Below are 26,973 nucleotides of genomic sequence, written 5' to 3'. Positions count from 1 at the left end.
GGCATGTATGTTATTTGACCTGCAATATTACTGCCCATTTAGCTTCCCTATTACAAAATCTCTCAGTTGTGTTGTAGATTTGTTTTGTGGCATTAGGGTCAGGAATAAAAAGGGAGGGGACTGCGCCTGCCTCCCAGAGTTCTTTGCTCTCATACCTCCATCCTGTCGGTCATAACCCAACCCATTCAGTTCATCAGCAATCGCCTTAAATTGGATGGGATTGGTAGATCTCCACCTCTGGGTTTCTAGGTATATTTTTTAGGATTAAGGACATATGGAGCAGGTCTCCTGAAGCCTAAGGCACAGGCAGTAGCAAAGAAGTCAGTGACTGCTGCTACTGTTAGGTGCTACTGGGTTTTGGGGGGAAGGGGACAAAACATTTGAAATGAAACTTGTCACAAACTATAACTTTGGTGGTATTTGGCTGGATTATTTTGAAGATCATATAACTGCTTTTGCTCTTCCCGAAGCTTAGCTTTGTAGTTTTCTTTCACTTTCAAAACTGTTTGCCCTGCCGTGCCTTGTTTTCTCACTGAAAAAGCCAAATGCAAATGAATAGAAGCAATGCAAGCTTAGTTTAGTGTGGCATGGCAGCAAAAAGGACCAGGGGATGCACAAAGTGGTATAAGCGCCTCTCCAGAAGCTAACAAGCTTGTGTGGTTTGGCTCAGCATGCCTACAGCTCCCTGTAATCTGCAAAGTGCAAATAAGGTCTGTACACCCTGGTTTCAAACGCTGGTTAACCTTGGTACACATCTAATGCTAAACATGGTTAAGAATTTTACATCTCGAAACAATAAGAAATGTCAAGGAAAGTGGTAAGCATATCTATCAAAACTATCCCAGACAAATATGGAAATGGAGATAGGATAAAGTGCCATATTTTACATGATGTATGAACTTAAAATATTTTTCTCCCTTAACTACTCACAAGATGGTGGCTCAAACTAAAAGGACTGAACAATATATAGCCTAATTTACACAGCAAATGTTGGTGGTCATCTTTAAGGTGCCACATTATGCTTTGTTGTTTTTATCCAGCCAAATGGCACAACACTAGGCGCCACAGGTAACATGAACATCTTACTTACAGTAGCTTTTGGCATTCTTTTATACTCCCTTTCGATGAGATTCTTGTCTTCTCGTAAACTAAAGGAAAACAGCATAAAAGATCATTCAACTCATAATCTCAATAAGGTGATTTAAATATCAATTATTTGCAAGCACATACCCTTGAAATGCTTCAATATACAGCTAAGGAAAACAAAAGGGGCCAAAATGAAAGGCTAAGTATTGGTTTTGTTAAAATAATTTAATAATACTGAAGTGTCACAATTTTGGATTTACTCACTCGTAAGATTCGTATCTGCAACAACTAGTTTCCAACATTTTGTCTCTGGGATGGGGAACCCGGGCTCTTCAATCAGTTGCTAGACTCCAACTCCCATCAGATGTCTCAGGGCAAAATTATACATTACACTTAATACGCATGTCTCCCCCACCTCTTTAATCAGCTGCAAATGTGGGGGGCAAATGTTATTGGGACTCTGGTGCATAGGGAAGGGAGTTACATCCCTTCTGCCCAGGTCATGCTCCCACAAAAAAACCCGCTTCCTTTATGGCTACAAGGCTTAGAAAAAAGTTTCCAGTAGCCCCCATGCAAACATTTTTCCTAAACCTCACAGCCATGCAGGGGATGGGTATGGAATTTATCCCAGTAACAATTACCCTCCACACCTGTAATTAATTTAAGGAAAACATGAGACATATCTGCATGCTACATACAGTGGTGCCCCGCAAGACGAATGCCTCGCTAAACGAAAAACCCGCAAGGCGAAAGGGTTTTCCGATTTTTTAGCGGCTTCGCAAGACGAATTTCCCTATGGGCTTGCTTCGCAAGACGAAAGCCCATAGGGAAATCTCCGGGGACAGCGGGGAAGCGCAGCGCGCCTTCTCCTCTGTTCCCGGACCTGTCCTAAGGCTTGCGGTGGGAGGTCCGGGAACAGAGGACAAGGCGCGAAGGGCTTCTCCTCTGTTCCCGGGGCTTGCGGTGGGAGGAGGGTTTTTCCTCCCCACCACCAACATTCAGAACAGCATTCTGAATGTTGACGGTGGGGAGGAAAGCCCTCCTCCCACCGCAAGCCTTCAGGACAGGTCCGGGAACAGAGGGGAAGGTGCGCAGCGCTATCCGCAGCTTGGAGAGCCCTTTGCCCCCCCCCCCGCCTTCAAAAGCCGTCCGGGAGCATTTTAAAATCGCCCCGGGACAGCGGATGAATTCTCCGCTGTCCCGGGGCGATTTAAAAGCCCCCGGGAAGGCAGGCAGGGGGGACAAAGACTTTTGCCCCCCGCCAGCCTTCAGAAGAGGTCCTGGACCTCTTGCGAGGCACCACTGTACTAAGTGTAACATGTAGTTTAGCCCTAACTTCAGCTGACTGCCTTATCTGATGCATCCACTTTTTGTGTCCTCACCAGGCAGTTAAAGCCCAGTGGCTCCATGCAGCTCCACTCTCCCTGTCCTAGCCTACGCAAACCAAGGGTTCCCCATTTGTCAATCAACTGGATAAGTGACAGTCATTACTCCTTGGTACATAGTTTGTATTGCAGATAGCCACTCCAATATTATCTACCTGTTCAACTTGTACTGAATTTCATACTCCCTTTCCTGAATCGCATTGTATTCATTGACATATCTCAGGTACTGCTGTCTCAGTTTGGTGACCTCTGAAGAATATCCCTCTGGAAACTGATCAGTAGTTTCTAGTATCTGCTCTTGCTGTTCTATTTCGACCGTGAAACGTTTGGCATCCTGTAGCAGCTGAATCTCTGCTTCCTGTAAGCTGAAGCAAAACAGCAATGTTGGGATAAAACACATATTTAGGAAACAAACTTTCAACTACTATAATGGAAAGTTATTGCAAATCACAAATATTATTTCATATCTTCGGAGCACCATATATCTAAGTGACAAAGGCAAAGAAGTCAGATTAGATTATTGCTCTATTCATCTAAGAATGTAAGTTTTGACAGTAGGGAAAGACAACCAATAGGGGAAAAGGAGGAACAGATTTCTTATTATTTACTAAATGGGCAAAATCAAATGCTGACATAAATCTTTGCTTTGTACTCTTTCTCCTGTGTACGCATTCAATAGAGTATTATTTCCATGCTTACAATATTAAAATTTTAATGAAATAATATCTGAAAGCCGAAAACTCTTGTCTGGCTGTCTTTTAGAACCTTGAGGTCAATGATTCAACAAAACTAGTGCTTGGGTGAAAGAAATAATCTTCAATGCTGTTCAAATATTTACATAAATATATATGGAGCATTTCTGTAAGAATTCGACATTCATGCAGAACAGTTTAATAACCGGGCACAACCACCAAACACGGTGTTTCCCAGCTTTTCCAGAAGTCCTAACTTTGGAATGATGCTAGATATAGTGAACAGAAACACACTCTTTGTTCCCCTCTCCCATCTTTTAATTTGAACAAATTTTCTCAGTATATTTTATTTTATTTTTCTTGCTGAGTTACAAACACATAATTAGCACAAATATTTAATCACTAGAAATAAGTACTCACATTACATACAGAAAGGTCTAGAAAGCCTACCTTACTAGGGTATCATGCAGAACAGTATACTTTGCCTTCAGTTCAGCCATTCTGGTTCCAGGGATTTTTCCATCATAAAACAACTAAGAAATGTAAGAGTGACAATAATGAATTTACTTGAATAATTATTATGAAAAGAATCAGGCAACACTTTTATCTAACGTGAAAACAAATTGAAACTTTTCACTGTATCAAGCAATACCCAGGAATGATTAAATGCCTGGGGTGATTTGTTTCACAACTTGTGGTATAAAGCTTCAGTATATAAAAAATTAGGTTCTCTTTGCTGAGATCTCAATATTGAGCTAATCCTCTTGGAAGGAATTTTATATCGTTTCCAGCACTCAAGTACTATTAGCTACCATTTTAAAATACAAAATTCTTAAACTTCAATTCCAGCGTAGTTTCCCCCTGGTCATGGAAGCGTGTGAGAATTTGCTCTTCCATTTGTGAAATTTATTTCCAAGATATTCAAATTAGACCAGTATGTAATTTCTCGGATCCGCTTTGAATTTCATTTTTAAAATTGATGTAATATTGGCTGCTTTCCTGTTTTCAAGCCTGGTGGCTGATCTTAGGCACAAGTTACATATTTCTGATAGAAGATCAGCAATTTCATATTGGAATTCTTTAAGATCTTCCAGGTCAATCTCATCCAGACATGGCAAGTTTTCATTTTTCATTTTGTCAATAAGAACTTCAACTCATGCTACCACTATTTGTCTCTGTTCCTCATTCTTCCAGTGGAAAACCTTCTGCTTTCTAAAGAAAACCTTACTGACTCCAATAGCTGTTTAGATTCTGCTCATTTCCACATTTGCATCCTCATGACCCTAGTTTTACCCTTCCTGATCTGTGACACACATTCTAGCAGAGCTTCTAATATTGTGGTTTTAAACAACTTTTAAGCCTTTAGGAGAGATTTTACCTTCCTGACTTTTCCTTTCAACTTCCCTTTTAACTACCGTATTTTTCCCTCTATAACACGCACCCAACCATAACACGCACATAGTTTTTAGAGAAGGAAAACAAGAAAAAAAATATTCTAAATGAAACAGCGGATGTATGATTTTTGTGGTTCATGCTGTGGCCACAGACATGTGATCTGAAGGTGAGTTTGGGGTAGCCCAATGCATAAATCCTGAGGATCCATGTGGATCTGTGCTTTGTAACCACGTTTTAAGTGGGGAGGGAAGGAAAAGCACTCAAGGGACAAGGAACATGTGTGGGGTGGGTGGAGAAGGATGCTGTTAATAATGCAGAAGAGGGGTATAAGAGGAGAAGGCTCCTCTCCTCTCCCGCTTTGCTCCTTTAAAGCAAGCAGGCTCTCTGTCCCTCTCTCCTCCTCACTCAGCGGCTCTTCTCCCACTTTGCTGTTTCAAAGCAAGCCACGGAGGAGGGAAGGAAGGGGAACCATGGATCCTCTGCTCACGACTGCAGCAGATCCCCCCGCCATCCGTAGGCATTCGCTCCATAACACGCACAGACATTTCCCCTACTTTCTAGGAGGAAAAAAGTGAGTGTTGTGGTGCAAAAAATACGGCAATTTCCTCAACTTTGGGAAGTTTCCTCTTTTGAAGTCAAATGTGATGGGGTTGGATTTTCTTGGCAATTGTCTATTTACATATATATTGAATTTGATAGCGCTGTGGTCACCGTTCCAAATCAGTTAATAAACTTTTACATCTTGCACCAGTTCATTGGCACCATTTAAGTTCAGTGTCACTGTCCCTTGGGTCAGCTCCATGACAAACTGATCTAGAGTATCTAGGGTAACTCTTTAGGGTTTCTAGAAATTGTACTTCTTTGTTGTGACTGGGACACAGAATCATAGACTCACAGAACATAGATGTACCCAGTCTATGTGAGGGTAACTGAAGTCACCTACATCACACCCTCTTTTTGGATGCCTCCTTGAATTCATTCTCAATCTAAGGGAACATTTCCTCCTTCCTTAGACTGTTGCCTTGGGAACAGGAGAGCTGTCAACCTGAGAGTGGGATGTAGTTATCATATCCACCAGCCAATCTTATCTCAGCTTCTCTAGGTCAGCCACTTTGGCCTCAAAGGAATTAACTTGTTCTCTGATGCTATATGTATATGTGGCATTCTATGCAATAAACTGGAAAGCCACCCCACCCCAGATGGTTTTCTACGTGAATAATTATTTTATTTCCTTCTTACCCAACATAAACCAGCACTGCTAACAAATAAACATACCGTAGTTACAGGAAAGTTTAAACTGGCACCAGAACTTAGCTAGCAGTTTTAATAGAGGTTAACAGTTTGACAATTCTCATGCATTACCAGCCAAAACAAGCACAAATAAGTACTGTATCACTTTGATTTTTATTCAGATTTGCAGTAACTACTGTGCAAAATATGCATGGCTGCATAAAGGTACATGGCAAAGGTACAGGAACCATTAAAATGATGATCAATTCCCGTTTGAGTATGAAATGCAGAACGTGGCCTTTTGTCAGGAATGTATAGTTTTGCAATACAAAAGTTTTAAAACATGCATTGCAACACTACATACCAGGGACATAAGTCACTATCACAAGATACCCAAAGCTTGTAATGTGCCATTTTCCAAAATGTGTGCCATCTGACCAGCTGTATTGGGATGGACACACACACACACACACACACTGAATCTGAGTCTGACTCACTTGTTTTCCTTTTTAAGAAAACTAGACAAAAGTACCATTTTCTTTACATAGGTTCGAGTAGTAACTCAATCTACCGTAAATGCCGTGAAATTTGGGTTTTACAATATCCTGTGGCACTACTGATTCAGGGAACTATGCTGCACTGTGTGAACTGAACTGGAATTGCCTAAAAACGATGTAAGGTGAAAACTAAGAAGATTGTAATACAGTTGCAAAAAGAGAATAACTTATCCTCTCCTTGACTTATCCTCTCGTTAGTTTTGACTCTCTTCTCTTCACAAATGAACTCAATCCCCAGGTTTTGTATTTAGCAATACATTGTATCACACATTGTATCAAAGGCAACTCAGGTGTTCTCTAAATAATAACACAGAGAACACCTGAGTTGCCTTTGATACAATGTGCGTTTGGCAAAAAAACACAACAAATTGCAGTTCTGACATTATCTTTGAAAGAATTACAAAATATGATTCAAATATGCCTCTCTGGATGACACCTTTGTATTTTTATTTATTAATTAAAAAATAAGCTTTCATTTCATCACCTTTCTCCACCACACAGCCTGCATACCTTCCAAAGTTTAACAAATGAAAAATAGGAAGACTCTTCTTGCCCTCCACCCTCATTCCTGCAAATTTCAGCCAAACTTTCCTTTCCTTGAACCTGCCAGATTTTTTCTCATTCTCTGTCCCCCACTTTCTTGTTGTCTCCATTCAGAGGCCATCCTTCAGGCAGCCCAATGGAGGTCGGGGTAAAGGATGAAGGCAGGAATTTGTATCTGAGGAGTACAGCCAGTGGCGGAGCTACATTTTCGCAACCAGCAACAAGACCTGGGTTGCCACACTGCTTCAGTGAAGTTGTTCCACGACAGATCACCACACCTTTACAACATCTGTGCTACTGTTGGTATTCTTTAAATACAGACAATAACAAAAAAATATCAAATTGACTCATGCAAATCAAATTGGGTCTCCTAGACCCAACATTTTAAAGCAATGTGAACTAAAGTTGCTTCTGGGGGCCCTCCAGGATTATGGACCCTAAAGATTAAGCTTTATTAGTTTCATAGTAGATCCGCCCCGGGGTATAGCAAGAATCGTGATGGGCACCATTTGAACTCCACTTTTGACTGAAAAATGTATTGGGCTGACACTTTCTCCAGTAAAAAAATAATAAAAAAATAATCAGTGATCAAGGATCAAGGATAAGCAAAGAGAGGTAGCCAACAGAAAAGCATCTAATTATCACTTAGTACTGAGGCCTTGGAGATAAAATGTAGTTGGCAGTGAGCAGGAAATAGCCATCGCACTTGAAAACACATTTTATTGCAGTACTTTGCTTGCCTCAGTGAAAAAATATAATTACATAAGTAACAATAACAGCCTTTGACATCACCATATGGTAAGATAAGGAAAAATAAGATATTTATATCAAACTTACACAGACATTACAATGTCTAGGTCTCTGGGCTTCCGCCTTGGACTGCAATTCTATGCATGTTAACCCTGCAGTAAAAACCCTCAGTAAAAACATGATGACTTACTTCTGAGTAAATATGCATGGGATTACACGGCCATGGGTGTGTTAATTTTGCAAATGGAAAAGGGACGTGTTGATTCCTTGTTAAGATATAACAAGAATTCCAAAACCTCTATTGTACTAAATGTCAGACACTATTTTTTTGATTCAGCAATGGACTTATGACAATAAAAATACAGGATGCAGGTATTGTGGAAAGGTTCTGGTAACACAAGAACAACATTTCTGGGGGAAACAGAAGAGGCAAAGTGTATTTCCAGGTGGGTGAGAAAGAAAAATAACAGCAAATATTAAGAACAAGAGTTCAGAAATGGGGGGTGAGTGAGGGGCAAGCCCCTTGTTTGAGGGGCTGCTTGCCCTCCCTCTGGTGCCAGCTATGTGTGATAAAGTTCTCCTGATCACATGTTTTGGTGTTACACATTGTTCATTGTGTCTAACACTATATTGTTCTTAATAAACATCAGATGATTCAGTAATAGAGTTTTTCAGCCTCTGAGAGGTGTCAGCAAACCAAACAAATATTGAACTAAGAAAAAAAAAGCCAACCCTTGAATATTTTTCCAAGATAGTAAATTAAGTTTTACAATCCCTGTCCCCAGTTCATGAGAAAACAATTCAATGTAGTCCCTTCCGTAGTTTTCAGGTCAGAATTTAATTTTCACATTTTATTTTTATGATTGAATAGGCAATAAATCCAGGGATCTAAGATTGAAATCTGTTTCTGCCCTTCTGATAGGAAAGTGTATCTAAGGAAACTGGAAGGAAGAAGTTCCTTAACCAAAGATTGCAGGGCAGGAAGAACTTAGGAGACAGGGAACGTCTGTTCTAGATGGTCATTCAGAGAGGCCAATAATTTTTTCCACTGTCAAAAGAACAGGAGACAGTATCCTCTTTGTGAACAGCACACTTTACAGTAAGATTCGGCAGCAATCACCATTTTTGAAGAATCAGTTGGTCTGAGGTAGGAAGACTCATAAAATAAAAGTAGGAACGATTTGTATCTTTACATTGATGAAATGAGGCATGGAGGGTACATAGACAAACAACACGTAACATTTTCACAATATTTCCTGAAATGTTGCTTCACAGGGGGAAGTGAACGACCTCCACAATGATGGAGGAGGAGGAAATATTATTCACTGTGAGAAGCTCTCAAAAGGCTACTTCTAACGTTGATAGTTTTAGCGGGGAAAGATTAAAGACCTACGTAATGGATTCATTCCACAAGTCATATGCCCATAGAATATCCTATAGAGCGACAGAATTGTAGAGTTGGAAGGGAGCCCAAGGATCATCTAGTCCAGGCTTCCTCAACCTCGGCCCTCCAGATGTTTTGAAACTACAATTCCCATCATCCCAGACCACTGGTCCTGCTAGCTAGGGATCATGGGAGTTGTAGGCCAAAAACATCTGGAGGGCTGAGGCTGGCAAGAGTTTTGATCGCAGCAAAATGGAAGAGTAATGAAATCCCCTCTATACAAGATTGGATCCAAAAGCTGACAGAATATGCCGAATTAGATGGTTTATCAGAAAAAATAAAGAATAAATCAAAACAGGAATTTGTTTCTAAATGGGAGGTTTTCAAAGAATATCTGAAAAATAAATATAGTAGTTTAAATTCTGTTGCAGCATTCGAGGAACTTCAGTAATAGTTGCTAGGTAGATAGAAGAAATTAGATTTATTGAGAATAAGTTTAATTATGAAAAAAATTATTGGCAATAAGTAATATGAATTTGAAATATGGAATAGACGGGAAGTTGGGTCTTTAGTGTTAGGACCAATAGATGTTTTATTGTTTGCCAAGAAAATTATGTGTCTATGGTTATTTTTGTAATTTGTGTGTAATTTGGTACTTGTGTTTTTTTGTGTGTTTTTTTCCTTGTTGTATAAATAAATAAAATTTAAAAAAAAATGGAAGGCTGAGGCTGAGAAAGCCTGATCTAGTCCAACCCCTGCCATGCAGGAATAAGCAGCTGTCCCATATGGGGATTTAACCTGCAACCTTGCTGTTATCAGCACCACATGCTAACCAACTGAGCTACCCATATGTGTAACTAGTCAAATCCTCCAGATTTTGCATGCATACAAAAAGGGCCAGTGATACAAAGATTCTATACCTATAATGTGTGAAATGATCCCGTGGTTGCAACCCTGAACATGCTTACTTGGAAACAGGTTCAACTCAAATAAAAAACATTTACTTCAAGTCAGTCTTATGTGATATGGATACAAACTTTATGGGGAGGGGGACGCACAGGGGTGGTGTCACTCTGTATGTCAAAAATGGCATGTAGCAGTCTTTCCCAACCTACTCTCATCAGCCCCAGCAAACATGGCCAATTCTCAGGGAAGTAGTTCAAAATATATGGGGGGCATCATCAGTTTGTGGAAAGTTGGCACAACCTCAAACACAAAAGGGGCAGACACCTCTGCAAAATCACTGTGGGTGTCAGTACCAGACTCCCAAAATAATTCGGTATAGAGGACATACCAGTTTCCCCCTGATCAAAATATGGTAGTTTTGAGAATGCTCAAAGAAGACTTTCTACATCATTTTATTTGCTAGAAAATCTTGCACATTTCTCCCAGAATTCACTGCAGAGGATTCCCCGGACTGTTCCAGAGTGCAGCCTTGGTTCATGCGGAGTGTTAGGTCAGGCTTCTTGAGCATAACCTCACATGAATGCATCACAGAATACACCAAACTTTCACACATAGCTTTGCATGACAGGAGACTGACAGTGGACAAGCTGCCATTACAAAATTTCTTGCAGAAGAACTTATGCTGAGCTTCCAAGAAACCCTAATGTTGTCCACTAAGCACACCCTGAGACTGTTGGCTGAAGTCTACCCTAATACTGTTTATATGCTAACAATGAACACATACAATGTCATTGCTAGTTGGGTTTTTTTTAATGAAAAGCATACCAAAGCAAACACTAGCGTGTTAAAAAGCATACATTTGTTTTTGAAATGTTGTATTTGTTGTGTTGTGTATATATTTATTATTCTAAAATGAATACCTGGGTATAAGTACCTCTGTGTTTGATTATGCAGACAGGTGCCGGAGATAACATTTTGTAATGTGCAAGTCTGAGTAATTTCCCCATAGCTACCTACTTTACTCTTCTATTAATATCACTGCAGCTTGCTGTGATGCAACCAACTCCCACCCTTTTCCGAGAACAGTGCAGGCAGCCTCTCTGATAAGTCAGAGGCAGCAGTTAGCTGCTCTTTATAAAAGTCACTGAAACTTTGCACACTTCCTCACTGGGCTAGCTCCTCAGAAACGATGAAGCTCGTTTACAGGATTTTGCTCCAGACAGCTCTACTGCTATTTACAAATGGCTCTGCAGCGACAGAGGATAGGACAGACAGCGCCAGAGAAGAAGAACTGATTGGTGCTTGTCCAATAAAGCTCAAAAGCAGCGGGGAATGTGATGGAGAGGAATGCCCGTATCGGATAACCTTGCCTCCAATGACCATCCAGCTGCCCAAGCAGTTTCGGCTGATTGAGAAAACGCTCAAAGAAGTGCAAAACCTGAAGGAAGTTGTAAACAAGATGAAGAAGTCCTGTGAAGACTGCAAGCTGCAGGCAGATGAGAATCTAGAAAAAGACAGCAACGAATTCCTGCCACCTGGCACAGACGCTCCAGTCGACAACAGCAAAATACAAGATAACAGAGTAAAAGAATTGCAGAACAAGGTTTCCAGGCTGTCAGCCAGTCTGAAGAATGCAAAGAACCAAATCCATTCTTTACAGAATCAGCTGGAGCACATGAACCTCATAAACATGAACAACGTGGAAAGCTATGTGGACAGCAAAGTAGCCAACCTGACATTTGCTGTGAACAATCTGGATAATAAATGCTCTTCAAATTGCCCAGCCACACAACCACAACCAGGTAGGTCAGCTTTTACTATTTTACTAAAAGGATCAGAACAGCAATGCATACATCTATTAACTTTTTGCCACCTACCAAAAAAGTAAAAGCAAATACTAGGCGTTACTTGATCCATATTACTTTACAATTCGAACATATCTGGATATTAGGGGGAAAATAGTAGATAAAAGTAGGATTCAGTGTGTTAGGATTCAATAGTAGGATTCAAAAGTAGGACTCAATAATGCTGTACTGTGTTGTGTTTTTAATATTTGGTTGGGAGATGCCCAGGGTGGCTGGGGAAACCCAGCCAGATGGGCGGGGTATAAATAATAAATAATAAATTATTAGTAGTATTATTAATACTAATAAATTATTAGTATTAAGGGGCCGCGGGTGGCGCTGTGGGTAAAACCTCAGCGCCTAGGACTTGCCGATCGCATGGTCGGCGGTTCGAATCCCCGCGGCGGGGGTGCGCTCAGTGGGTTGGCTGGCTGCATCCTTTGAGGTGCAGTGGGATGTGTGTCCCTCTTTGTAGCTACCAGTTGTTATGCACAACTATTTTGCCACTGGACAGACCTGGCTTCAGGCCAGAATCTTTAAGGATTTGGCTCTGTTAAAGTACAGAAAAATCAGGCTGTTAAGGGGCATTTTCCAATGTTACACGTGGGTAGCTGTCCAAATTCAGAGAAGCTTGCACTGGTGAAATATGGACGCCCTTTTACTTTTATCACTTCTGTTCAGGTAGAAAGAATGGAAGAAATTGATTTCTCATACAGGACCAAGGAAGTAATGGTTATATTGAGATTTTTAAAAATGAATTCCATTTATCCTGGAGTGTGGACATCTGGACAATGTTTTGTCTGCATTTTGTTACTGCTGTGTGCTTAGCTTTTCTTCATAACACTTCCTATTGGAAGCATCAATTGTTTTATATTGGTGTGACTTGAAGCTTACAGTTACATAAATTTTAAACACAAAAACGAAGAAACTCAAAAATCTTCCTTTGAATATTATTTTGAATTACACTTCAAAATGTTAATAAATAACTTGCCATATTACATACATTTGGGAACACAGAGGAAGGTGTAGTCTTACAGATGGATGACACAAATGATTATGTTTTACAGCTGCACATGTGCAAATCTGAGCAATACTAATATATCCCAAATGAACAGCATGTGATATCTTTAGAGTGGAATCTTGGCAATGTTACATGAAATAAACAATGTTACATTAAATATCATTTTGACTATTACTTTTCCCAACCCATCTATTTTTAGTGGTTGCACTTAAAAGAACATTATCCTGTTACAATAACAAGAAATAATTTTGTAATTCATAGCTCTTGCTAGAAAACAGTGCTTGGAATCAGTTCTTTAAAAAAAAAGTTCTCTGAAGTCATTCAACATTCTCTGAACTGCACTTAAAAGTAGTTCCCATAATTGCTGAGTGAACTGAATGTGAATTAAGTTCATTGTGAAGTAGAATTTCGAATGATGCCTACTTCACCTTCAAGTTCATTCTGGTACGTGACTCCTTTGGGCCTTGAAGCTTAATGGTTATATTTTGGGAGGAAATAAATCAAAACTGTTCACATTCCACAGTGTGTGTTTTGATGTTTCCTTAGCCTTCTTAAGCATATTTATCCCTCAGCACAGCAGTCTGTAACATTCTGAATGTTGAAAAAAGAATGCTGAGGCTCATTTGGATAAACTTCAGCAGTGAGTGGAACATACATAATCTCTCTTCCTGAACAGGATATTTTAAATCTATATCCCTGAATAGAAGGGACACGGGTGGTGCTGTGGTCTAAACCACTGAGCCTTGTGAGCTCTCATTGCTCAGTCTCTGATCCTGCCAACCTAGCAGTTCAAAAGCACACCAAAAAAAAGTGCAAGTAGATAAATAGATACCGCTCCGGCGGGAAGATAAACGGCATTTCTGTGCACTGCTCTGGTTTCGCCAGAAGCGGCTTAGTCATGCTGGCCACATGACCCGGAAAAACTGTGGACAAACGTTGGCTCCCTTGGCCTGTAAAGCGAGATGAGGGCGCAACCCCAGAGTTGTCTGCGACTGGACTTAACCATCAAGGGTCCTTTACCTTTTTATCCCTGAATAGTCTTGCAGCAGCAGGGGGAGGCAGCCTGCCTGATCTCTGCCTCTTGGCTCCCCTCCCCTCCAGCCTCCACTTCTCCCTCTTTGACTCTGAACTGCTCTCTGCCGCCACCTCTTTCCGCTCACTAAATCTTGTTATCCTTCAGCTTTTGACACCTCCTCCTCCCAGTCCTTTCTCTCTTCTCCCTCTGACTACTCATCATCATCCTATCACTTCTCCCCAGGCTCTGAGCCTTCTTCCCTCGGGGTTTCCCCAGCTGGTGCCTTCCACCACTCCTCTGCATCCAGCCAGTCCGTGACAACGGACAACGTGTCGTAGTCTTGAATTGCTTGAGAAGGACCCAAAGCAATATGGATTGCCAGAGAAGCAACAATAAACAATGATGGGCTGTATCCAACAAGTCGTCCCATTAGTGCGAGGACTTCCTCTCCCCTTCCTGTTTCTGCAGAACCCCCATAACAGGTTGGGTGGGAGATGTAGGAAACACACAGAGAGAAGAGAGGGAGAGAAAGTATTGCTGTATGGTCAAAAGTCCTTGCACTAATGGGACAACTGTGTTAGATACAGCACAGTCTTCCCCAGTGGGTGATCCGTACACACTACTGAATCTGTTATGACTTCTCCTAGCACCCACATCAGGTGGAGCTGGATCATGAGTGTATGTGAAAGTACATTAAAATTCACTACATTCTAATACAGTTGTACCTTGGTTGTCAAACGCCTTGGTACTCGTATGTTTCGGCTCCCAAATAATTGAAACCCAGAAGTGAGTGTTCCGGTTTTCTAACTTTTTTTGGAAGCCGAATGTCTGATGTGGCTTCTACTATTGTTTCTGACGTGCCTGCGCAATTGGAAGCCTTAGTTTCCAAACGTTCCAGAAGTCAAATGGACTTCCGGAACGCATTCTGTTCGAAAACCAAGGTATGACTGTATTCAGCATAATTAAAACAATTTCTAGACGAATTGTCTCTGAAAAGTAATCAAACAGCATATGTATTGCTGGCTACACTTCTCTAAAGCAACAACAGTATAAATGAATCAGAGTACGTTGTATCTATTAGATGTATTAGAATGATAGTTTACACATATTCATATGGGGGTGGGTACAATGAGCAGACCTATTGGGAGCATTTATGCACCTCTTAAAGTAAACTTGAGTCCTCTTCCTTCATGAAAGACTGCATCACTGCCCAAAAATCAATACTGATGCCTGATTATGAAAACTTCAAACTCTCTCAATAGCTTCACTTGTCTCTTTGCTGCCCTCCAACATATTTGGGTGACAAATATTTCCCCTCCCAAAATATTTTATAATAAGAATCAACATAACTCAGAAAACTTATTTCCTCAGTCCAAATGATATTAATTGAATGCTGCTGCGTCAATAATTTCATGGAAAAAAATGTAAGAGCATTTCATTTGTAAAGTTTGTTAGGCTTCTATTAAATAAAATAAATAAAATGGGAAATAAAATGGGCTTGGGAAATAAAATGGGCCATAATCTTCAGGAAACACCTGGAAGAAATACTTTATATCATAAAGTGTTGCATTCCTGCTTAGTATACTGTCCAAATTCATTTCCACTCTAAATTCCAGAGGTTACATAATAACACGTTTACAGGAAACCACCGTCATGCTCTTAAACGACATCTTTCTGAGTGTCAGTGTCAATTGTACACGATAGCCTGCAAATAGCTAGGAAAAAACAACAGGTGACACCAGCACTTTAGGCCAATCTTGTAAAGAAATAAAATTATCCTGCTCTCCATAAGTGTAAAAAGACAGTGGTTAATGCAAAAGTTAACAAATGTCAAGTGGGGACTCGGCATTTGACCACAGGTCAAATTGTCAACTGTCTCAAGATAATTGTTAGGCAAAAATTATGTGGATAGTTCTATTGCACATTGAGGATTCCCAGGTAAGATCCTCCCTCTATTGTGTGGGCAGGTAATCCCTCCCCTACCTGGTCTGATCTCCTTGGCAACGCTTCCCCCAGGTGGGATTGGACAACTGACTGGGGTAGGCGGAGACCTCCTGGTATCCCACCTGAGGGAAGGCAAAGCCAAGCCTATGCTGATGGAGCCGCTACAGATCCAGGGGCTGCCTGTGTCCACGCAAAGGTCGCCCCCCCCCCCCCGTTTTATGCGGGGAGCGGTCATTGCACATTGAGGAGCACAACATAAAACATTTGGTGAAAAAAAGATGAGAGTTCTCACACAAAGCAATGAAATAATATAAAAGCTATGCCTCTGATGATCCTCTAAGTTAGTTCATTAAATGGAGGTTTCTTTGTCTGGAGCCCCCCCCCCATTGCTTCCCCCTCCCCTTTGACCTGAACAGGCTTGTGACCCCACAAGGATCAGTTGTGTACATGATATGAAATGATAGCTCATGTGGGAACAAGCAAACAAAATTCCAAGCAAGTTGTGGGCAACAGCAGAAGACACAACATACCCTTGTCGAGAAATTACTATTCCCAGTCCTCCCCCTGCCCAAATAAGGAGAGGCTGAGGCAGAAATTTACCTCAGCGAAAAGTCTTCTATAAGAAATAGAACTGGAGTTGCAAAAGTTATCAAGTGTCATCAAATCCAGCTCTAACCACATATTAAATTTAAACTAGTGCCAGTAGATGCTTCCCCGGTTTTCATCTAGGCTCATTTCCTACATTACTGATATTATTATTATTATTACAAATGGAAAGGTGACTAAAAGTGTATATTCCATTATGGATTCAGATTGCTTTCTATTATGCTATACAAGTTAAAAATGGGTTGTAAATAACGCGGCTAACTTCATCAACCCCCTTTCTCTGTCCAGTTATACAGATTCTGCAAGGAGACTGCTCCAATTATTACGCAGCAGGCAAACTGCGTAATGGAATCTACAGAATTACTCCTGATCCAAGACATGACAGCTTTGATGTTTACTGTGAGATGGAATCTATGGGAGGCGGCTGGACAGTGTTCCAAATGCGTCAGGATGGCAGCACCAGCTTCAACAGAACATGGAAAGAATACAAGCATGGCTTCGGAAACCTGAGTAGAGAATTCTGGCTAGGGAATGACAAAATTCACCTCCTGACCAAAAGCAAGGAGATGCAGCTCAGGATTGAACTTGAGGATTTCAACGGAGTCAAAGAATATGCAAAATACGAACAATTTTATGTGACCAATGAATTTCTCAAATACCGCTTAAGTATTGGCAGCTACAGTGGTACAGCTGGGAACGCCCTGCAATTCGCCAAACATTATAACCATGACCAAAGGTTCTTCACTACCCCAGATAGAGACAACGACAGGTATCCATCAGGAAACTGTGGAGCGTACTATAGCTCTGGGTGGTGGTTTGACGCATGCTTGGCGGCTAATCTCAATGGCATATATTATCACAAAAAATACAAAGGTGTTCGCAATGGGATTTTCTGGGGCACCTGGCCTACAGCTTCGGATAATAGTCTAAATGGTTACAGACAACCTTTCAAAAAGGTCAGAATGATGATGAGACCCAAAGTCTTTGTGCCATGAATTAGTAACGTCTCAATATTGACACTTTTCTCCAGTATCTGAGTGCAATTAAAAACAAACAAACTGTTATGTCTCTAGAGAAACGCCTCTTCCAAAGGCACCCAAATGTATCTCTCCTGATAAATTCTAAATGTACAGGGAACAATTCAATTTTTTGATAGCAAATAATGTGTCGGCCTCATCCATTAACTTATGTTAGGTCAGAAGCTGAGTGTAAGCTTATTTTGCCAAATTGACTTCAAAGGCATTCCGCTATTGCAGTATCACAAACAGTGGCGTAGCGTGGGTTGTCAGCACCCGGGGCAAGGCAAGTAATTTGCGCCCCCTAACCCTAACCCCCAGATGTTGCGCCCGGTGTGGCCAGCCCCCTTTGCACCCTCCACGCTACGCCGCTGATCACAAAACAATGCCTTAGCCACCCACAGGCCAAAGCCAGATTTGTAGAGTTGGAGAGCAACAGTTTCAGACCCTTAATGTACTGCTTCCTCATCATATTCCATAAATATCTCTGCAGAACCACCAACCTGCTGCAAAGCTAGTGAGCCCAAACTGGCTTAAACTCAAGTATTCCAAGACAACTATATTTTTTCAATGTAAATAATAGATTCAATATGTTATAGTTTAATAATTCATTGCCACTGTCAACTAGCTTTTTTTTTTACTATGTGACTGTACCAGAACAAAAACAATGTATCATAATCTAAAGGCTAATAAATGCTGTTAAGGGAGCATTTCTAATGATCTTGCTATTTTTATATATGACCAAACATTGCAATACTAAATCTCTAAAAATATTAATGAACATAATGTGGTGGTTTATTTATGTGCAACTAATTTTGTCTGGATTCAACCAATATTTTCAGACCTCATTAGAAAATGTTGTCTCAAGAGACGAATAACTGAAAAATTATATATAAAGGCTTCAAGTTTACAGGGGGAACTCTGGGCCTTATAGTACAGTCGAATGATCCACTTATGCCAGCAGCCCCTACATCAGGGTTACAGCTGGTGCGACAGTCGCAATCCTACGTAATCCTATCAGCATAAGAATAGATATCGAAATGGGAGACGATATAGCAATGCCAAAAGACACATCTGCAACATCCCTGGCAACTATGCTACTACTAATCTAATAAGATTTAACGCTGCTGACATCTGCACATTATTAGGGCATGGAAGGCATTTTTGATGGAATGTCATGGGAGAAGGTAACATGTGACATTTTTCTCAAACAGATTTCTGGTATATTGTTGGAAATATTATTTTTAAAGAGCTACTTTAGGCAATTATGATCTAAGTGATATTGCCTCTTCAGTAGGCATTTCCAAATATGGCTAATATAGGTGTATATATCTGTATATGCAACAGAAGGAACTTATAGGAGAGGCATCCTTACAATGCCTTATATTTGTGAACTGTAAAGAGAGAAATACATTTAGAATTTTCATTGGGTATTGTTGCTAATGACCAAAGTATGTGGATTTACACGTGTGTGTGTGTGTATGTGTATGTGTGTGTGTTTTGTTACAGGGACTTTGCTAGATGGAATTATGCCCAATTGTGCCATGCAATTTGGCTATTTTTCTTCATTGTAAATGTCTCTTAACTGGTGAGGGAAACCAAATCTAATACTGAGAGATTCTATCACCTTCCCTACAAAATGTTACGTATCATCGTTAGAGGTTGTTGCTAGTGAGTTTTCTAGATGAAAAGATCCTTAAGGATTGGATCCAGTGTGTCCCATCTGAAAATGGAAGGGTTCCTTCTGTTCACTGTTCACTTTTCAGCTAATCCCCCTTCCAGGCTCCCATTTCACCTCTCATACTTCTCCGGGGTTTCTTCAGTTATCTGGAGCAGTTTTACAGAAGGCTTCAGGGGAAAATAGATTCCTGGGGAACATCCTGTGAGTGAGTTCGAACACAGGATTCAACCCAAAATGTAGAAATAAATGTAATCACTTGTTATGATGTGCAGTAAAAGATTTCCTCCAAACCATGTTGAAGTCAATAGAAGATAAGTATCTACTGTAATTTTGATTGGTTTTGGTTATTGCATTTACATACTGTACAGTGCTTCAAGATCTGCACAACAGACTACTAGTTTGCTTCTGGGCACAATTCTAATTGCTGAGGTTTTTTGGCCACTCAACTGTAGGTCTGGGATGAGGTGTATGAAACTCCCCATGAACTTGCCTAGGTGCAGAGATTCTTGGCTTAGGCCCTGCTCCAAATACCTCTCCGCTTCTTCAGAGATGTGATGGGTGGCTTCTGGGGACAGTTCCTTTTCTGTGGTGGCACCCAGACTTAGAACTCCCTTCCCAAGCACAGTTCCAAAGCTTATATCACTATCTTTTAGGCAACAATAAAACCTTTGTAATTTGCCTGAATGTCTGGCAGCACCTTATTTGCAATGCTTTTTATTCATAATTTATTTGCTCATTTATTACTTTCATTTCATTGTTATGTATTAGGGATGGGAGACCTTTTCTTTTTAGTCTGAGGGTCACAAACGCCTCATGGGGGACTTTCCAAGGATGACATGCCAGGGGTGAGGGCAGCAGGTGCAAAAGTGCGTTGAGCTATAGAAGCAACGTTTTTAACTTGGCACACAACAGTTACAGCTTCCTGCGTGCAACCACATACACACCTCTCTATCTAGGCATTATTACCATTCACAGACCTATCCTAGCCAAGTAGGGCTGTTCAACAGAAGGCAGAGTAATTCACAACTAAAAGTATAGTTAGATGAATCAGAAGAATACAAACATAGTTGCTAAGCTAGTTTTCTGTATACAGTCATACCTTGGGTTGAAGTTGCTTCAGCAATGGAACACGTTACTTCCAGGCGGTCATGCGCAGAAGCGGCGGATTGCGACCCGCACAGACGCAGGTTGCGTTCGCTTCAGGATGCAAACGGGGCTCCGGAACGGATCCCATTCATATCCAGAGGTACCACTGTACTGCATTAAATTGTGTTGTTTTCAGTTCAGATCTTTGTGTAGATGTGCCCAACAATTTAAAACTTGTTTACCTACCACAGCTTCATTCAAACTATCAAGGTGCTATAACTTTGTGAGTGTCCACACAATTTCTTGCCCATCACAGAATTAAAACTCTCAGTGTTCCCTAGATTAGACCACAGATACGCATTTTGTCCAAGACCACACACTTAAGTCCAAAATTAATCCTGGCTGTGAAGCTACCAGCTTTTTATTTATTTGAAATCCTTCCAATAAATAATGAAATTTTGCCATAGAAGGTGAACACCAGGTTTTGAAACAATTACCAATACTGTTCTTATTCGCTAAATGCTTTTATACAAATGAAACTGTCATATATCCTTTCCACAAAGATTGGTTAAGTTGTATCTTTTCTTCTCCCTCCTCTTGAACCAAAAGCTGTTGGTTTGCAGAACTTTTGTAAATTAAGAATGATTACATCAGATCTTCCTGCAAATTCCCAATGGGTACACTCAGGACAAAATACACACTTGCCTGTTCAAAGTGCTCATCCAAGCACACCCCGATCTCTTGGCATAAGTTGAACACACTCAAGGAAACTGCTACAAAGCAAAAGCTGGTGGCCCAGTGATTGACCTGCAGGGCTCCTGCCTGACAGCTGTTCACAACAGAGAAGTTTGGGGGGAGGTCGACTGCTCAGTGGAGAAAAGTCTGCATTCTGCAAGGAGAAAGTGCAAGTCCAGTCCCTAGCATATCCATTTAAAAGGCTCTCTGGTACCAAGGAAGGGAGGCCACTCTGACTTGGATAGAGCAGAGTAGACCATCAGCTGTCAGTCAGGAATAGACAGCCCTGGCTCTATCTCCATTTTAAATGCTTCAAAAGGACTGTAAAGAAAATGGGAGGAGGTGGGACTCAACAGCAGTCTTTAGGAAATCTAAAGAGAGCTTTCTCCACACTGTCAGAAGCCATGCCTTTGTAAGATTCCTGAGCACATGGAGAGCATCTTCTCTGGGTACAGTTGAGCAAGGAGGGCATTGATAGGGGAAAGGGTCTGTCACATTTCAGGTGCATTAATTATCCACACTTTTCTACTTCTAGAAAAGGGCTTGGATAAGGCAGTTTAATGTGGACATATATTCTAAGCCTTATTAGTTTTGGATAGGCAATACTGTATTAACATATGTATTATGGCAGAGAGAGTTTTGTTCAACAGGGGCACTATAATCAAAGAAGCTGGGGCCTTTTACAATTTCTTAAGAATTATCCTTAAGATGCAAAGCATTTCCTTCTGTTAGAAGTGGGCTGCCTCTTCTGTGGAAAAGTACAGCTTCATGCATCTGCTACACTGCAAAGCAAGTTAAAATGTGATAACACTATTTGCAATAAAGCCACGCCTAGAACAATATGTTTTGGATTAATGGCTTTAAATCCTTTTAAAAATGAAGGCATTTAATAAGTATTATAGTCATGAAACCCATGTCTAACTCTATAAAGGCAAGCAGTAAATAGTAAATTTAAAATTTAGAAAACCCAAATATTGAAAAACAGCTTGACATTTCAAAATGAGAAATTCATCAAAGTGAGTTCCTGTAACCCTAAAAGAGTAGAAGAAGTTTATCAACAGGGAATACAGCATGGTGATTTGCACATTACTGAAGCTGTTGGTTCTTTCTACTACATTAGAGACCTACCTCGAAGTCTATGGATGAAATAGATTTTAAAAACCCAGCGTTGGGTACAAAGCAAGGGATCTAAGCAGACACCAAAGGTCAGGGGGTCGGTGGCAAGAACAGCAGGCTTCTATCTCCAGAGTGTTATTAGTGAAAGGAAATTTTAGAATCTTGACAACAGAGAACTCCACATAAGCACATTCAGTACAGTATGATATCCAGAATAATGAAAGTATCCCACTGGAATCAAAGATGTTTTTATTTAATCCAGCAGTTTTAAATGCCTGCCATTTAAAAAAAAAAATCCCAGCAGATTAATTAAGCACTTCCCTCTGACCTTGAAACCCTCATTTCTTATTTCCTCTATTTGACCCCTGATTTAAGAAAGGTAGGAAAATAAGGATAGTTATTTTAACACCCGCAATTATTCCAATCGTATTCTGAAATGCATACAAAAGGCAAAAACATTTATATCCTTCTTACTGCCATAGTTAAATGCTGAACATAGTTTAACACTGAGGATTTGTCATTTAGAAAGTTAATAAAACTTCGTACAACAAAAGGGCTCATCCACACCTACCCTTTGCCCTGCACTTTCAAGACACAGCTCCATACTTTAAAGCGCTGTGTCCAAGCAACCCCCTTCTTCTTTTTGCCACGGTGCTTTCCCTGCGGAAATCGGTACTTTAACACTGAATCAGGACAAAAGGCAAGAAGGGGTTTTCTGTGGATTGCTCTGATTCAGCAGTAAAAGCAGAGGGTGGGAGGATGCTAGGACACAGCACTTTAAAGTGCGGACCTGTGCCTAGAAGCATGGCACAAAAGGAAGTCTGGAGAAGCCCTCTGTGTCACATTTGGAACAACAGAACGTTTACTCACATTGACATAAATAAGGTGTCAGCTAAGATGGCAAGCGTGTGAGCAGCAAGGTCTTCAAATGGTGTCAGATAATATGCATGTGGACTATGCTCTGTTAGGCATATTTTCTCCATATTTGAAAATGCTACATTTATATTCATGCCCAGATAATAGCTGAATAAATAATCTACTCAAGACATATACACTTGAGGGGAAGCATCTTTAACACAAAGAAATTTACTTTTGCTAAAGTCGACTTCAAGTGCATTAGTATCAGTGTATCTTACTGGGGGGGGGGAGGAAGGGGGGTGCGGTGGAGGTGGTCCGCACCGGGTGTCACCACTGAGGGCGGTGGCAAAATGCCGGCTGGCACTCACCACAGGACCTGCAGTGCGCCTGAGCCACACGTCTCTCCTGTGAGGGACGCGGTAGTTTGGGCCTTGCGCTGCCCAAATGGTCTGCCCGCCACCTCCCCCTCAGCTGCAGGGCGGCTGAGTGGGAGAAGGCAGGCAGACCCCTCAGAGAGCGTCCTGCCACGGCTGGTATCACCCCCGCGGGCAGCTGGTCCCGCCCCTGGGCGCAGGGCATGCGTGCTGTCCCAGGTGCCCAATCAGCTTGCTCCGCCGCTAATCTTACCATGCACCAAAATGAATTTTCCGCCCTGCTGTTGGCCTCATCAGAAGCTATCAGCATGTACTTTAACAGTTCCAGAACTTTTTGGATACGTACACCTAGGTATTATATATCTTTCCCGGACTGACCATGTCAATGTTGGCAGACATACCTTCATTGTATCGCTGATTCCACATGCCTACTAGCAGGTTCTGTAATAAACACTGGCATTCACAATGAAAGTCACATTATCACCACTGTCAATGATTTCCCCAGTGATAAGTCTGACAGGATAGAAATGGTTTGCCTAATTGCTGTTAAGAGCCTTTTGGCTGGAGGTGAAGGCAACATCTGTCTTATTTTTTATGCCAATGTAGTTATAGGGCTTTAATGTTGCTCCAAAAGCTTTGCAAGGTTTAGATTTAGTAAGGTTTGGAATGCGCCACAATGTTTGCATAAGTAAATGCCTGAAAGTGTTTTCAAAACTGTTGCTGGGTGAACATTTTTATAGCTAAAGTTAGAAGTTTCACAAATTAAGTGCACTTGGTATATGGGGGGGGGGGATACCTTAAAAAAGAGGCCAGTGAGCACATGTTTATAATTGGCACAGCAGTAGCTGTGAGAAAGGCAACTGAATCTGGAATACTTAGTGCAGTTCTGGTCGCCTCACTTAAAAAAGGTTATTTTAGTTTTGGAAAATGCTCAGAAAAGGGCAACCAAAAATGATAAATGGGATGGAGCAGGGGCAAAACGAGGCTTTCTTTCACCCAGGTCAAAGACTCTGTTTGGCACCCACCCCACATGCACTTACCCATTGACACCCCCCCCCTCAACACATTTGTTTGTAAAGGGCATCAAAAGTCCAACAAAACTCTGAGTCATAGAATTGTAGAGTTGGAAGAGACCCCAATGGTCATCTATTCCAACCCCCTGCAATGCAGATATCTCAACTACCGTATGTTCCGGTGTACAAGATGACTTTTTCTCCCTGGAAAATCACCCCAAAAGTCAGGGGTTGTCTTATATATACGTGTTGGGAAGGAGGAGAGGGAGCCGGTGAGCAGAGGCGCCCTTCTGCCGTCGCTCCTCCTCCCTTCCCACAGAAGGGGACCGGAAAGTCCTTCTGAGCACGGCACTCACCCACCAAACGCCTCGCCTCAGGCTGCTGCGACAGCAGAGGCAGAGGAGGGGTGCGGGCTCTGCCCTGGCGGCGCTCAAACTCTGTAACTCTAAAACTGAACAGCAAAAGTTGGGGGTTGTCTTATACTCCCAGTCGCCTAATACGCCAGAATCTACAGTAGATCAAACATGACAGGTGGCCATCCAAGCTCTGCTTACAAACCTCCAATGAAGGAGAGTCCACAACCTTGACTCGGTACCTCTGGTTCCTCCTAAGCAAGATTTCTAAAGAGAAAGGGAATTTGGGGAGTGGACACACGCGCAAGGTCGCCCACCCCTCATAGCAACCTGCAACTCATTTCCCCTAAGGTAATGCATTTCTGTATGCTCTTTTCATTAATCAATGCATTTATATGCAGACTTTAATGTAGTATATACATTTTTGTACACATTACTTGGCTGGAGCACTGCACTGCAAAATTCAGAGAAGTAGAAAAGTTGCATGGTGGCTGTGTTTTGGCTTGCGAATTGTTTTGGAAAGTGCAGATTAGGTAAATTTGCCTTTTAATGTGAACTGAATCAAAATTCTCCCCATACTTACATTTTGCACCATATCTTAGGTCACTCTGAATGGTGCTATCTGGCTTTTGGGAGAAAAAAAGACTTACAAAGCCTATTACACATGGAGAAATTTGGGATTGCTTACCCGATATCTATTAACATAATCCAAGGAAAATGAATGACCTATGAAGAGAGAGAGATTGTATCCTACATAGGAGAAATGGACTCAGAAAAGAACACTCAGGGCATCCACAAACAACTTCTCTTGAATAGTTTACTAAATCTACTTCAGATTAACAGACTAACATATTCCAGTGCTGTTCTCGCGCCAAAAAGGTTACAAGCCTGTCTGAAGGAAGAAGCAATTGCCCCTCTGATGGATCTCAAGAAATAATGCTCAGCTCTATTGATTAGTGATCATTATTCATTTATTTTGTATCCCGCATTCATTTATTTCAATAAGCAATTCCACCTTCCAATTGCCTTTTGGCCTACTGAAGTATAGAGAGTATATGTGCTTTTACTATATCAATACAAATACATTGCAGCTTCATGTCACACCTTGAGACTCTCAACATAATTCTTTAAAACCTGGCTACAAATTCCTTCTAAAATAGGCATAGGCAAACTCGGCCCTCCAGATGTTTTGAGACTACAACTCCCATCATCCCTGACCATTGGTCCTGTTAGCTAGGGATCCTAGAAGTTGTAGTCCCAAAACATCTGGAGGGCCAAGTTTGCTAATGCCTGTCCTAAAATCTGCATATATCACAGAATATGTACTTAGTCACATGAAAAACAAACTGTGAAAGAACAGGAACACAACTACATATTTTGCCTTAATGAGTACAATGTTGACAGCTTTACAGCAGTTAGGAAAGTGACATATTGCAAAATTGGCTTTGTCAACATTCCAGGATCTGTGGCATAAAAACAAAAAGCAAAACACAGAGATGGGTTGGGCTTCTGAAAAACAAGGTAATAGTCCAATACTGACTTCCACTTGCAATCACTTCCAAGCTACCCTTGCACAGGTGGAGTCGACCACGGACAGAACCTTTATGACAGAGGAATCCCAGCCAATCTTGCAGAATCAGAGAGGGGGCATATGCAGTAGAACCAACTGTCGTAAAACAAATGCGGCAATACTGCAATGAAGATGTAATGAGGTGAAAGATGCATGTATGACTCCTCTGTCTGATATGCAGCTCCCTAAAGCTCAAGGGCCCTTCAAGAGCAAAAAGCTGGCAATCCCATTCCCCTGCGATGCTTTCCGAACTCAGGCCACCACTGAGAGTGCTCAATAATTTTATTATTGCTTCATACATTATTCCTTTCTAAGGCTACTTAGCAGCAGGTGTGCCCACAGGAATTGAGGGGGGTGGGGGTGGGAAGTAATAATAACAACTAAGAAGACATAAATAGCATCAAAGAACAGGTCTTTCACGATAGATCTGGGGACTGAATGGCCAGCATGACTAAGCCGCTTCTGGCAAACCAGAGCAGCGCACGGAAATGCCGTTTACCTTCCTGCCAGAGCGGTACCTATTTATCTGCTTGCACTTTGACGTGCTTTTGAACTGCTAGGTTGGCAGGAGCAGGGACCGAGCAACGGGAGCTCACCCTATCGCGGGGATTCGAACCACCAACCTTCTGATCGGCAAGTCCTAGGCTCAGTGGTTTAACCCACAGTACCACCCGCGTCGTCTATTGCTTTATTGTTTCTCTTTGAGTTGTCTCCCTTCACCCCATCCAACCCTTAGTTATTGCTATAATCAACCTCCTAGCCCCTCCCTGAGGTTCCCTGCAAAAAAAACCTCCATCACACCAGGATAATTGC

General features: G+C 41.4%; 2 protein-coding genes across 2 annotated transcripts in view; one reads left to right on the top strand and one right to left on the bottom strand.

The window, feature by feature from the left end:
• CCDC146 (coiled-coil domain containing 146) overlaps positions 1–26,973 on the bottom strand; it is a 65,619-nt gene that overhangs the window by 25,000 nt on the left and 13,646 nt on the right. Inside the window, exons 4-6 of the mRNA XM_083701401.1 lie at positions 3,614–3,696; positions 2,627–2,836; positions 1,091–1,148 (exon numbers count right to left, since the gene is read on the bottom strand). Coding sequence (XP_083557527.1) covers positions 1,091–1,148; positions 2,627–2,836; positions 3,614–3,696 — 351 coding nt within the window. The remainder of the gene's footprint in view (positions 1–1,090; positions 1,149–2,626; positions 2,837–3,613; positions 3,697–26,973) is intronic.
• FGL2 (fibrinogen like 2) lies at positions 10,963–19,733 on the top strand. Its single transcript, XM_083701582.1, has 3 exons — positions 10,963–11,730; positions 16,647–17,635; positions 17,769–19,733. Exons 1-2 carry the CDS (start codon positions 11,118–11,120, stop codon positions 17,351–17,353), a joined length of 1,320 nt encoding a protein of 439 aa, XP_083557708.1. The 5' UTR covers positions 10,963–11,117; the 3' UTR covers positions 17,354–17,635; positions 17,769–19,733.

This window comes from Podarcis gaigeae (genome assembly GCF_964106915.1).
Source record: "Podarcis gaigeae genome assembly, chromosome: 10".
Taxonomy (NCBI): domain Eukaryota; kingdom Metazoa; phylum Chordata; class Lepidosauria; order Squamata; family Lacertidae; genus Podarcis; species Podarcis gaigeae.
The sequence above is the reverse complement of the archived record's forward strand: the minus strand, read 5'-3'. Positions and strand labels throughout refer to the sequence as shown.

Excerpts from the sequence above, each read along its gene's own strand:
- FGL2 (XM_083701582.1), top strand. The coding sequence starts at position 11,118 with ATGAAGCTCGTTTACAGGATTTTGCTCCAGACAGCTCTACTGCTATTT. Across the intron at positions 11,731-16,646 it reads AGCCACACAACCACAACCAG|TTATACAGATTCTGCAAGGA; the intron begins GTAGGTCAGCTT and ends TTCTCTGTCCAG.